Source organism: Lontra canadensis, unplaced genomic scaffold (assembly GCF_010015895.1).
Source record: "Lontra canadensis isolate GAN:19392208 unplaced genomic scaffold, GSC_riverotter_1.0 scaffold137, whole genome shotgun sequence".
NCBI classification, from domain to species: Eukaryota; Metazoa; Chordata; class Mammalia; order Carnivora; family Mustelidae; genus Lontra; species Lontra canadensis.
Genome location: NW_022631131.1, coordinates 3,415,853 through 3,430,460, shown reverse-complemented (window position 1 = coordinate 3,430,460; position 14,608 = coordinate 3,415,853). Strand labels below are relative to the sequence as shown.

General features: G+C 40.1%; 1 protein-coding gene across 2 annotated transcripts in view; it reads right to left on the bottom strand.

The window, feature by feature from the left end:
- The window catches only part of ACACA (acetyl-CoA carboxylase alpha), a 202,836-nt gene that overhangs the window by 152,504 nt on the left and 35,724 nt on the right, over positions 1 to 14,608 (bottom strand). For both annotated transcript variants that reach the window (XM_032843244.1, XM_032843243.1), the window contains exons 8-15: positions 12,388 to 12,558; positions 11,331 to 11,492; positions 10,804 to 10,967; positions 6,340 to 6,490; positions 5,020 to 5,123; positions 1,989 to 2,070; positions 1,424 to 1,569; positions 412 to 562 (exon numbers count right to left, since the gene is read on the bottom strand). In XM_032843244.1, coding sequence (XP_032699135.1) covers positions 412 to 562; positions 1,424 to 1,569; positions 1,989 to 2,070; positions 5,020 to 5,123; positions 6,340 to 6,490; positions 10,804 to 10,967; positions 11,331 to 11,492; positions 12,388 to 12,558 — 1,131 coding nt within the window. The remainder of the gene's footprint in view (positions 1 to 411; positions 563 to 1,423; positions 1,570 to 1,988; positions 2,071 to 5,019; positions 5,124 to 6,339; positions 6,491 to 10,803; positions 10,968 to 11,330; positions 11,493 to 12,387; positions 12,559 to 14,608) is intronic.

Here is a 14,608-nt window from a genome sequence, read left to right as displayed (position 1 = left end):
GAGGAAGAGATTCCTCATCTGTCAAAGAAAAACTGTGAGCTTCTTGTTATTTTTATTTATTTTTAAAGATTTTATTTATTTGACAGAGAAAGATCACAAGTAGGCAGAGAGGCAGGCGGTGGGGGGGGAGGGGAAGCAGACTCCCCACTGAGCAGAGAGCCCGATGTGGCACTCGAACCCAGGACCCTGAGATCATGACCTGAGCTGAAGGCAGAGGCTTAACCCACCGAGCCACCCAGGCGCCCCTCTTACTTGTTTTTAAAATTGTATTCATAAGCCAGTTAAACCAACTAATGCTTTTTACTTTGTATTTTCTATTTCTTTTCTGTTACTCTTCAGTCTTAATCCACCCCAGCACACACTCTTCCTATCTTCCCTCCCATACTCTGAGTGTCCCATCCCCACCCTGACCTCAATCTCAGCATAGCACTGGCCAGCAAACACATGGCCTCCATCCTCCACAATGTACTGGATTAATTTCCCAGCAGAAGGTGAGCGCAACACAGAAGGGTCATTTTCCTTCTCAAACACACAGGTCTTATTGCCGATTGTGATGCGATACCTAGGAGATAAAGAGGAGTATGTAAGCCAATAAAGCACCTTGGGTTGTAAAAGAGAATGGTAGGAATGATGTCAATCTTAAATAAAAGAAAAACACAACACATACATACACGCACACATACATAGGCCAAAACTGGAAACTTTACCTATATACACACGGATGCACAGAACACTCATTTTCTCTTTGTTGGCAATGCCAACTTCCTTCAATACGGGTCAGATTAAATAAATTATAGTACATCCATATAATGGAATACTATATGACCATTAAAAATAATAGACACCTCTACTCTAAAAAAACAAACATGAAGATGATGACGATATAATAGCAGCTTACTTGAACTCTTACTATGTACCAGGCAATGTTCTGAATATTTTACATGTACTAATTCATTTCATTGACACAACAACACTAAATGACTGGTGGTAAACAGGCTATAATCTATGTTATATCTATAACAAATCTATAATAAAAAAATGAAGTGCAGAACAGTGTCTAAGGGTTATTTTCATTTGGGAATGTAGTCAGAAGAAAAACACAGTATGTACATATACATAAATTACACATATAAAACTTCTGTAAAAATAAACTGTTAATGGTGGTTGCTTAAAGAGAGGGAAACTTATTTTTCATGGCCTACTCAAATGGAGGGGCAGAGAAACAATGTTTTTAACTGTAAACACTTTTGTATTCCTAAAATTTTTGTTAAGCACATGTACTATCTTTTTGTTTAGCACATGTACTATCTTTTTGTTTAAAAAAGAATGCCCAAAAAGACCTTGAAAAAGCCCCAGAGCTAGTGATTACCGAGAAGGAAGGTTGCCACAAAGACCAGCAAATGGCCCACACACAGCCCCTTACCTATCCACTTCCTCCTTCATGTACGTGGTATAACTGCTGCCATCATAGGACAGGAGCAGCCCTCCATCACTCAGCCGATGCACATCTACTTCTACGCATGAACCATTCATGATCACCACATAGGAGTTAGGGGACTGCCGCGTCACCTGCAGGGAATGAGAACCAGAAGGGACAAGTCAGTGTGTCCCTTCCAGGTGGAGCCCCAGAAAAAAAATGTCACTACCTCAAAAATATAGGTAAGAAACATCTCCCAGAGAAGAAGGTGCTCTTAGCATCAATGTCTGTGGGCAGGGCTCAGTCCTGCTGCAAGCTAATAGGGCAACCTCAGATGCTTTCCCCTAGTCTGGTTGTTCTCTGACTCCTATGTCACATTAAAGAACACTGAAACATTTTTATAGAAACATCAAATACTACTTTAGGCTACTGACACAAATAATGACAGCAATTTCACTAATACCCTACCCTAAAGTAAACCAAACATTTCCCCCATCCCTTAACCTAAAGAAAGCAAGATAACCAAGCAAAACAAAAAGTAAGGTGTAGTTTTCTGTGGGGTTCGGCATACCTTAAGTACATATTTGACTCCCCCATAGATAAGTTCAACATCTACTGTATTCAGAAGCGTATGTGCAGGAAGGACTTGACCCCTGAAGAACAAAAACATAAGTCATATTTACTTCTAGAAAGTTCCAGAAGTTTGTCAGGAAATCTCAAAGGTTATTAATGGTAGCACTTCCTGGACTATCAAGACTGGAAACAGCCTAAAGGACCATCAGTAAAGGACTGATATATGAATTATGGAAAGGCCCTATAATGAAACATTATACAGTCATTAAGAAAGCAGAAGGCTTTTATGTATATATTTTTTAGTTTACTTATTGATAATTTCTACACCCAGTGTGGGGCTTGAACTCATGACCCTGAGATTAACAGTTGCATGGTCTACCGACTGAGCCAGCCAGGCACCCAGAAAGATGGAGGCTTTTATGTCCTAATACAAACTACTCTCCAAAATACACTATTAAGTGAAAAAAGCAAGTGAAATTGTGAACAGTTCCAGAGTATGCTACCATTTGTGTTTCTAAAAAAATAAGGGGTGGGAAGAAATAAATATTACATGTACATGCTTATATAAATATAAAATATGTCTGGAAGGTTACAGAAGAACTGGTAACATGAGTTGACACAGTGGAAAAAATTAGGTGGTCAAAGAACAGAGGTAAGAAGGAAATTTTCACTACCTTTTTGTGCCTTTTGAACTTTGAACCATGTGAATATATTACTTGTTATTAAAAATAAATAAAATTGGGCGCCTGGGTGGCTCAGTTGGTTAAGCGACTGCCTTTGGCTCAGGTTATGATCCTGGACTCCTGGGATCAAGTCCTGCATCAAGCTCCCACCTCCATGGGGAGTCTGCTTCTCCCTCTGACCTTCTCCCCTCTCATGCTCTCTCTCACACACTCTCTCTCTCAAATAAACAAAGAAAATCTTTTAAAAAGAAAGAAAGAAAATTAAACTTTAACAAAAGAGAGAGAGAGAAATGCCCCAGTAAAATCAACCCCCATCTACTGTTATCAACTGGGACCTCATTTGGGGTAGTAAAAGAAAAAAAGAAAAATTGGCCATGGCTGGGTTCAAGCAAAAGGGAAGGCCATTGCCTCGGAGGGAAATATTATCAAGAAAGACTTCTGACAAGAGAAAGAGGGAGTCAGTGATAAAGCAAGTGAGGCAAGATGTTAATAACTGGTGAATCCGGGTGAAGAATACATAGAAGTTGTATGATTCATGCCACTCTTTTCTTTTTTAAAACAAATTACTTCAAAATACAAGTTTGAAAAATAAATAAAAAATAACTAACATTAAAAAGCTGGAGGAAAGTTTGCAGAGGAGATTACGCATGACACATATGTACACTGGCAGGGAAGCCATTTAACTAATTTAGAGATTACATGGTGAGGAACAGATGTAAGTAAAACTGGACTGGTAAAAAAGGGGTCAAAGTATATAGGGAGTTGAAAGTCACACTGAGGGATTTAGATTTAATACACGAGGGTAATGTGAGCTGCTGAAGGTTTTAGTGCATGAAAGCAACACAATGAAAGATACCTATCGTAAGACTTGAATAACTGTGCAATCTCAGTTCAATTTTTAAAATTTTGCTTCTCCCTTTCAGACACCTTAAAAGAAAGCTGATATAAGTCTAACAACACAGAAAGAAATAAAGTGCCTGTGATTAAAGTGCTTTAAAATGATTAGCCCCTTGGGCCATTCCTCCAGGGACTCAAAGGCAGAGCTTAGTCTCTAGAACCAGAGTTAGAAATTAGTTTAGCCCCATATGGCCTGATCCTCTAGTTGCAAGACTCATGAGGTCATCCTGAATATCAGCCTCAATTACGAATTTCTGAAAGGTGTTACAGGTAATATATGAAATATTCAGGGTTTGATTCTAGAGAGAAACACCAGATTTTCATCACAAGGGTGGGTTTCGAGAGATTTAATACTTGTACAGGAGAAAATGCTTATTTTAGCTGAATTCATTTTTAAAAAGCAACCCTACTCTGGGGCACCTGGATGGCTCAGTTGGTTGTATCCCCAACTCTTGGTTTTGGCTCAGGTCCAGATCTCAGGGTGATGATCTCATGGTTGTGAGATCAAGCCCTGCATTAAGCTCCCTGCTCTGTGGGGAATCGGCCTGAGATTCTCTCCCTCTGCTCTCTCTCTCTCAAATGAATGAATGAATGAATGAATAGCAACCCATTCTAACTGTGGTATAAGTTAATTTCTAGAATCTAAAGTTAGAGTCCCAAAATAATTTGCCATAAAAACTTCCACATCGGGGTCACCTGGGTGGCTCAGTCGGTTTAGCATCTGCCTTCAGCTCAGGTCGTGATCCCAGGGTCCTGGGATAGAACCCTGTATTGGATTCCCTGCTCGGCAAGGAACCTGCTACTCCCTCTCCCTCTGCCTGTTTGTGATCTCTGTCAAATAAGTAAATAAAATCTTTAATAAAAATAACTCCCACGTCAGGGCGCCTGGGTGCCTCAGTCAGTTAAGCGTCTGACTCTTGGTTTCAGTTCAGGTTATGATCTCAGGGTCATGAGACTGAGTCCCAAAATGGGCTCCGTTCTCAACAGGAGTCTGCTGAGATTCTCTCCCTCTCTCTCTCTGTTCCCCCCACCGCATTTGCTCTCTCTCTCAAAAAAATAAACCTTTAAAACAACACAAAACAAAACCTCCTGCGTATTTTCTCTCCCCCACCTCCATGATCACCGAGTAATAGGTAGCATTCACAAGCTGGTAGGAATAGAGAGAAGAATAAATCGATCTTTTTTTTTTTTTTTTAAAGATTTTATTTATTTATTTATTTATTTGACAGACAGAGATCACAAGTAGGCAGAGAAGCAGGCAGAGAGAGATGGGGAAGCAGGCTCCCTGCTGAGCAGAGAGCCGGATGCAGGGCTCAATCCCAGGACCCTGGGATCATGACCTGAGCTGAAGGCAGAGGCTTTAACCCACTGAGCCACCCAAGCACCCCCAATAAATCGATCTTTGAAGCAGTACTACTGGTTAACATGCCCATGAGAAACAAAGCCTACCTTTCTAAGGAGTGAAGGAAGTTGGAGATGCTATTCCGCAGGCTCACGTCTGCCACGTGGAGAGCCCCACATACAACTCCCAACATGGTGTCAGGTCGCTCTGCCTGAAGGAAAGAAAAAGAAGGCAGATCAAAAGCATGGTCACTTAGCACCATGGCTTCTCAACTTAAATCAGGTCCAAATTCGCTCTGAAGAAACAGCTAGCATTGAGAACCTCTATCCTTATTACTCAACTGATATTTGAGATAAAAACACATTAATTTTAGAACTTGAATAGAGGCAAGGGTGCATAGGTGGCACAGCTGGCTAAGTGTCTGACTCTTTGTGTTAGGTCAGGCCTGAACTCAGGGTTGTGAGACTGAGCCCAACATTGGGCTTCATGCTCAGTCTGGAGTCCACTTGAGATTCTCTTTCCCTCTTCCTGCCCTCCCTGACTTGTGCTCTCTCGCTCTAAAATGAATAAATAAATCTTTTTTTTAAATTAAGATTTTACTCATTTATTTATCAGAGAAGAGAGACAGTGAGAGAGGGACCACAAGCAGAGAGAGCGGGGGAGAGAAAACCGTGCTCCCCACTGAGCAGGGAGTCTGAAGTGGGGCTTTATCCCAGGACCCTAGGATCATGACCCAAGCCAAAGGCAGATGGTTAATGACTGAGCCACCCAGGCACCCCTGAATAAATCTTTAAAAAAAAAAAAAAAAATTGAATAGAGGCTTCATTTGAATAGAGAGGAAAAACACCTTTTTTCCTCTATTCTCCCTAAGGATTTCCACTGAACTCATCAGAGAGGAATTCAACAACAAGATTTTGTCATGAATGAATTTAAAAAAGGTACAAGGATCTGGCTAATGATAATCTCAAAGAAATATGGTACATAATCAAAATTTGGACCTTCAGATAATTTAGATGAATCTAATGATTTTACATACAGTCTTATTTAGAATAGCCCAGTGATTCAGAAACAAGGGGTAACTGCTGATTTAAATGAGACCCCATCAGCACTTGATAGATGGATGTAAAAGCTGGTAACTCTGAAGCAGACTTAACATCAAATGAGGACAGACGTATTTCAATCCCTGGATGCCTCTCTTCAAATACACCTCTGCAAGTAATACTAGAACCCATAAAATGACCAGGTAACACAGGCACGAGGACTCCGTGGTGCTAAAATTACACTGACTCCTAGTTTTTTTCCAAGTAGATCAAAGCATCATTTACATTAGAATCAAATACATTTTCTCTAGTGACATGGACTGATCACACCACAACCCTGTAAAAACCCAGTCCCCAAAGCTGTTTGGCAAGTGGGAAAACACACACCTGTACTTTCTCTGCTATCAGTCTGTCCAGCCAGCCAGTGTCTATTCTATTCAGCTGAAAGCTTTCAGTCTCCAACAATTTGATGAGATATTCAACTGTAGTTCGAAAGTCGCCCCGAATAGATAGCTCCTTCAAAGCCACCACCATGTTTCTGGGAGAAGAACAGAAGCAGATCTGTTTCAGCCGCAAACATTTACATGTTTTTCAATCATTTTAAAGAATCATTTTGATCCTTTGGAGTCTTAGGAGGGACAAACAAATGAGGGTGCACATGTAAGTGTGCTCATTCACAGGCTTTCCAGACAAGGGAGTCTGTAAGTCAGGACATTTAGGAGTCCTGACTGCTATTAGCATAAGAGCATCAGAAAATCACACATATCATTACGTAGAATACAGAACAAATTATGTGCAAACCACCCTCCATTTTCACTTACTGGGTTTCCATCGTTTCTGGCTACCTAGGATTAGAGTATAATTCTCCCCTCCTTACACCTTATTTTATTAAAGTATATTTTACATATAATAAAAGACATTTAAATATACTGTTCGATACACTTTGACAAATGCTAATACTTTAATTAGGCTCCCAGACAGTGAGGCAACTGGTTGGGTAAAGCCTGACCCTGCATGTAAGAGTGTTTTTTTAAGCTGCATTTTAGACATCTGTGGAAGAAACTGCTCATTACTTTTTTCATTTCCCAATACAGCATAAAATGATCTAGTTTTAACAAAATTGGTTTTTTCCTGTATATTTCTGCCCAGTGTCTATCTTGCACGGGGTAGGTTCTTACTTCCACAAATATTTAATTAGGTACTTCGGAGACTCAAAACACATTATTAGACTCATAAGGGAGAGAGAATATAGATACAATAACCCTTTCAAAATATATGGCAGAATATCATAAATGCCAGTAGAGATATAAGCAAAGTGCTGGAATAGGTTTAGGAAGAGAGAAAATCCCTCTCCCCATGGTTTCGTGAAGAATGTGGAATCTGACATGGGATAAAAGTACAGGCGGGATTATGACTATGATGGGAATATCATTCCAATGGTCCAGGCATTCCCTCAGCCTAGAAAATTACTGTTTCTCACCTCCCTCCCCTTCTCCACACCCTCTTGGCCTGGCTTATTCCTATATGCTACTCAGCCGCCAGTCTAGAGATCACCTCCTTCAGGGAAACCTTCCCTGACCCTCTCTCAGCTGAGTCAGCTGACTCAGCTGTATGTTCCTGTAACACACTGATGTAATCCCACTATCATAAACAACATTCGCTACATTGAGTTTTGTCACTTATTGCCCATCTTCCTGTGGACTGTAACACTCCATGAAGACAGAGATTTTAACCTGGATCCTCATTATATTGCCATCACCAACAGATATTAAAAAAATATCTGATGAATGTAGTGAATAAAAGAATGGAAAGAGGAAATAGCAAGAACAAAGAGAAAGAGGGGCAAAAACATGGGTTATGTTCAGGGAACATTATGACTGAAGCAGAGGATATGAGGACAGGAACCAGTGGCAAAGCCACTTATCGAACAAATATTGACTGAGTACGTACTATGTTCAGGGGAATCAATAGCAACAAAGCATGCATGGTCTTGTTCTCATGGTATCTGGATTACCATCTATGGGAAATAATGCTGAAAATGGGCAGTGAGGCTATTCTGGAGGATAAGAATATGAGCACCAAGCTGAAGAATATAGATCTAATGTTATTCAGAGAGGAGAAACAAACTGAGGTGAGAATGAACTTCTGGCATGTTGTCAAGAAGCAAGCTTATCATAGAGACCATGTATGTCTTAAAGGTTTTATCTACTTATTCATCTGAGAGAGAGCACATGTGAGTGTGTTCAAGGGTGTGAGTGTGAGGAAGGGGGAACAAAGTGGGGGAGGGGGATCTCAAGCAGACTCCCCGCCCAGCACAGTGCGTGACATGGGGCACAATCCCAGGACCCTGACATCATGACCTGGGCTGAAACCAAGAGTCGACTGAGCCACCCAGGCACCCTTGAGACCATATTTTTAATGTGCTGAAAGTTAACCCAGTTAGTTTTACACTGTAGAGGAATGTACAGATCAGGTCAGAAGGTAAGGAGCAAGGCTTCTGAACCAGATTAGAGGACATGGCCTGTAGAAAATACTCAGCAGTCTCCTTCATTAGGAATGGACACCTAAGTATCATCAGAGGCCTCTCTGGGAATGGGAATGAGTAAGGCTGAATGGGTGGGGGCTGGATGAACAAGAGAGTTCATGTTTCCTCTAAAATCAGCAGCCATACAAACAGCCTCAGTTAACTTCTGCCAAGTGGAATATAAAACCACTGTTGTCATTATCATCCCATTTTTAAGAGAAGGCAGAAATCCATATATCTATTTCAATCTCCCAACTTTTAAATACTGGCAATTTTTTGAAAATTAACACTCTGCAAGCCAATCAAAACACATCTGTGGCTGTGACTAGTCGGCAAGCCACCAACTTGTAAGCTCTAGTGTAAGCTTTGTTCACTTTGGCAAAGCGGGATGTGGCTGCGAAAGAAAAGGGCAGCTTTATAGCAGATGGTTTTACTGGTAGTGTTACTTTAATTCTGAAAAACTTTACTTCCAGTTTTGAATAAATGGAAAGAACAGAACAGAGCAAAACAGAGAAAAATTAAGAGTTCCCTACTTCTAAATAAGTTATTAAAAAACCAGTATTATTGGGGCGCCTGGGTGGTTCAGTCGTCAGGCATCTGCCTTTGGCTCAGGTTGTGATCCCAGGGTCCTGGGGTCCTGCATCGGGCTCCCTGCTCTGTGGGAAGCCTGCTTCTCCCTCTCCCACTCCCCCTGCTTTTGTTCCCTCTCTCGCTGTGTCTGTCAAATAAATAAAAATCTTTAAAAAACAAAAACAAAAAAACCTTCAAAATTCTTAATAAATACTCTTGATTACACAGTCCGTGTGTTCAGTTTAAAGGTCAAAGAAATGGTTATAAATGCATGGTATATGAAAACAGACAACGATGGGGCGCCTGGGTGGCTCAATCAGCTAAGCGTCTGACTTTGGCTCAGGTCATGATCCCGGGGTCCTGGGACTGAGTCTCACGTTGTGCTACTTGTTCAGTGGGGAGCCTGCTTCTCCCTCTGCCTGCCACTCACTCCCCCTGCATGTGCTCGCTCTATCTCTCTCTTTCTCTGACAAATAAATAAATAAAATCTTTAAAAAAAAAAAAAAAGAATATAGAAAAAAATAGTAAGTACTAGTTCAATTTTTGATAGATATTCTAAAATATCTGAAGTGTAAATTATCTCCTAGAGCCCTACTTTTCAGGAAAGCAAAACTGATTTTAATATTTTATGTTTAATTAATAAAAATAAAATATTCAATATTTACATTTAATAGATGTTTATTATATGTTTAATGTATTTAATGTATTTCTATTTTATATTTAATATATTTATGTTTAATATATTTATATATTAGTAACACTATAGACAAGTTACATGTGTACAAGCTGTGTGTACAGTTCATAGTACACTGAGGACTCTTATGTAAACAATGTGGAGAGTTCCCTTATTCGTTTTCATGTAACAAGCAGTTTAACTTTATTATTTTAAATTAAGACTGTAGGCTGCTTCAAATCTTCCCATCTAACCATAAACGCACTTCATCTTACCTAGGATGAGGTTTGCCAGCTAGATTTTATCTAGATGGCCAATTTTTCTCTAATTCTGAGAAGCTGTAGTTACCCACTCCCTCCGTGTGAAAAATAGATAAATCTAAAAACAAACAAACAAGCAGAAGTAGACACTGAAGAAAGGGGACTACACATCTGAGTCCTAAGTTTTGAAGAAATTTTGAGATTTACCTTTGTTTTCAGAAAAAAAAAAAAAGACTTTCAAAACCAGTACATTAATTTTTTCATCAAATTCCTAACTCTAGTAATGTACGTGAAAGGGAAAAGGAATAAATTCTATCCAGAAACTAGACATAAGCCTTCTGTTCTTGAAAACATATAGAGTTATGTTTCATAACTATTCTGCATTTTTAATGTATGTAATTTCAAAAGCAAATAAATGGTCTGGATCAGAAAAAAAAAACTTAAGCCTGTAGGGCATTTACAGCCGTACCTTTATTTGGATGACAAATAACAGATCTTATCTATGATTTTATATGGTGCCAAGCTCTTGGTCAAGAATCTACCTCCCCTCCAAAACAATATTGTTTCTATGGAAAAATGTGATTTCTTTAAAGCAATGAATTATACAAATTTATCAGAAATATGTGAAATCCTTGAAAAAACTCAGAATGGAAAACCATCTGCCAAACACTGTAATTGAACACAACATGAATGCAGGGACAACTGAAGATGTGTTTCTTCCAAAACATTGTCCGTATCAGTACTTCTGTAGCAGAAGCTCACACCTTCACAGAAGATTAACACAATTTTTTTTTAAAAATGCAGTCAAAGGTTCTTATACTCACGAAATCGCTTCTTCTCTGTTTTCTCCCCAGGAGAAGCAGTGACCAAACTGAGAATCAGCAAATTCATGAAGGCCCCCTGCGGCAGCAACACTGAAATAACCCCAAACATTCTTATTGCTACGGAAATTCAGTTCCTGAACTGTTCCTGAGCTGGGCTTAAAACCCTGTGAGAGAATGAAGAACAGGAGAAACCATAATATATTTCTAAGGAAGAGAGCATTTATATATTCATTATTTAGGCTCTGTGTTAATCACAGAGGGAAGCAGAAATGATGCACAAAAATCAGAAAGGCTCGAGAGCCAGCATTCAGGACTACAGATCCAATGAAGACTCTGTAATGACAGAAGTTGGATGAAATGGTCAATGGAGCAGTGATCACTTATTTGTCTGCTCGGATGAAACTTCTGTAAACTTCCCTCTCCAGAGGAAGTCCCAAGATTCTTACAGAAGCAGGTCTTCAGATACCAAATGGATATTAAAATTCACAAGGAAAAAAAAAAAGTGAAACTTTTAAGTGATGGGTTACCTCATCTGGATTTTCACTGGTGATCCGAGCAGCAATAACATGGCCCCTGGGACAAGGAACGTGAGCAGAATTTTCAAAATCGATGGGAGCATCGCCCCAGGGAGATACCCCATACATCATACGAATATCCTTGATTCTGTAGAGAGGGATCCCCATAGCAATCTGAAAAGAAAAACATCACTCATTTTTTCAAGGGTATTTTCCTTAAAATGTGGAGGTTAACAGATTACCTACAAGATTTTTCATTTTAGTAGCCACCACCTAAAATGTTCTATTTCTGTTGCAGCCTGTATTCTACAACAATCAAGTAAGGAACCCTAAGTTGTCTGTGTGTCTGCTGACACCGCTCCATTAAGGGAGCAGGACTAAAATACATAAGGGGAGAGTCAGCATACATGACTACCCAAGAAGTTCAGACAACTAAAAAGTCCTGTGTCATAATTATTTCATAATTATTCCCACAAACCACTGAGAAAGTATATAAATCTTTAGTACTTAATGGGAACCCAGAAGGAGCTCCCATTGTGGGCAGAGAATGTGTTCGATACAAATGATATCAAACCTCACCATTAGCCATTACTGCCTCCCATAACATTTGTTTCCTGGGCCAAACGGAGAAAACGAGATTGACAACATGCACTTTAAACAGTACAAAAATAAACAAGTGCTGCCAGAGTCTTGCCGGGAAAAACATCCACCACCGCTCTGCTTCATTACAGAACACGAGTAAAAAAAGGAGAAGAAGACAAAGTCATAAGGTTTTTTACAATTAAATTAATTGAATAAAGCAAATTATTTTAAAAATTTCTTTCTAAAATATGACCGTTTCTCCCAAACATGTTTGGCCTAAAAAACATGATAGTACTACTAGATTTGTACCACATCAGGAAAACCAACCCACACATCACAACCCATACAGCACGAGATGAACACAAGATGAGACTCTGATAGGAGGTGCTTCTCTCTTAGCAGACACTGGTCAAACCCGTTTCTCAGGCATCTTGGACATTCAGAACTCCTGCAGGCCACTCACTCAGCCAAGATCAGGGTGATTCACCTGGAGTTGTGCTGCGGGGAGGTTGACATCAGCCACCATCTCCGTACAAGGATGCTCCACCTGCAGCCGAGGGTTCAGCTCCAGAAAGTAGAAGCTTCCATCCTGGCTGTAGAGGTATTCCACAGTCCCAGCACTCACATAACCAACCATTTTGGCAAGTTTCACCGCACACTTGAAGAAGAAACGTAAGTCGACATAAGTATCTCAACCTTGACCAGCTGTCAGACCACTGTAGCCCCTCCCTCTCTCCCTGACTCAAATGTCCACCATTTTTAAGTGCCTCCAAAGGCTTTCAGCCATACAAGAGTAAATTTCACTCTCCTTGATTACTAAATAAGGCCCCTAAGACATGGATAGCAAACTCAATCTAGAGATGGGAAAACCATTTCTCAACTGGGATCACAGGCAACCTCACCCTCTCAATGGAAGTGTATGCTGGCAAAAAAACCCCCAAAAACCAAAAAACATACCACCATGGCAGACTATTCTGGGTGTCCTGGTTTTCAGTATTCCCAGTAATCGTCCTAGAAATATGGCTGTCCAGCTATAGTCTAGACTTTGTAACCTCTCTTATAGCTAGTGACTCGTTTTTGACGTACGTAAGGTCAGCATTTGTGAGTAATATGCATAAGTCCTCAACCAGGTTTGGAAAGGAAAGTACTTTTCCTCTGTTCCTAGCTTCTCCCTTTCTGTGCTCTGGAACATAGTCACAACAGTTCAAGCCAGTTTCCACCATGCAGATGAAAACACACTAAGAATGACAGAACAAAACAGAAAGAACCTGAATTGCAAGATAGCTTCAGGAAGCAGAACTGTCCTACCAACCCTGGAGAGCTCACCTCAGATTATGATGGGAAGGGAAGAGAAACTTCTACCTCATCTAGGCCATTTTATTTTTTAGATCTTTTATTAAACTGCTTAACCTGTCTACTAATCAATACAGAAATTATAAAATAAAGGTAGGATGCTACTATTTAAAAAAATTAAAATATGGGATGTTAGCTTAGCAACAGAGTAGTGGGTAGCAAGGAACCAAAGTGGGTAGCTTGAATCAAATCAAGCAAAAATCAAAACAATCAAGTGTTTGATTCCAACAATGAGGTTGGGGCCTCATTGTCAGGCATAACAAAACATTCGGTAAACTGTTTTCCACAATAACTTGGACAGCAGACAACACACCAAATAAGCCCTAAGAAAAAGTTAGAAAAAGCCAGACTGTGAAAAAAACAACTGCTTTTGTACCCCCAAACCAGGTTAGATTCTCACCCTGAAGCAACCCAGTATCAAAGATCGACTAATAGAGGAAAACAATGTATCTAGAAATCTTGGGAGTGTGGTTACTCCTATCTGAAGCTGGCTGGAAGCAAATAATCCAGAAACTTAACTAAGTTTTGAAGGAACTGTATTTCTAAACATACCACAAATGTGGCCTTGAAAAGCCTGTGATTGATAATGAGAGTAATATTTGTGACTCCACTCTTGCACCAGCTCTGACAAAGAAGGCATAGTCTCCGAGGCCCAATCACAGAGAAAACTCAAGAAGGAAGAACTTCACAGGGAGCAAAGCCAGGTACTTCAGGGATGATGGGCAAGGGATTTACCGCCAGAGAGCAGAATCAGAGGCAGAGAAAGGGCTAACTGAAATCATCACAATTCCTGCCTAGAAGGATCTGCTAACTGCTATGGGCCAATGATTATTGTATATTTTTCATTCTTCTTTTTTCCAAATGGGAGTTATCCTGTTGATATTCCACCACTGTATATTGGGTAGATGCTGGAGGGAGGTGACCAGAGGTAGATAACTTGTATTTTAGGCCACTGGCCCATGAAAAGCCACATGAACATTTAAAGCAGAGAACTGTACATGACCTAGAGATCTTGGACTCTGAGCTGACTGTAGTAACTCTGGACTGATGAGACTTTGGGCTATCTTCTTTGGGGAAAGACAAGAATGCTAGTGAGAAAGTAGAGTGAGAAAAGATAGTAGAGGTATGAAAAGATAATGGGTAGCCGGAGAAGCAGAGTCAGGCAGATTATTAAATGCCCTCCAGTGATTTTTCTGTGTGTCATTCATCTAGTATTAGCATCTCCTCAATTTCAGCTGAGTATATGGCCACCCAGTTAGTGACTACAATTCCCGACATCCCTCACAGCTAGGTGTGATTGTGTAACTGAATTTTGCCCAAAAGGATATGAACAGAAGTAATGAGGGTAACTTCTC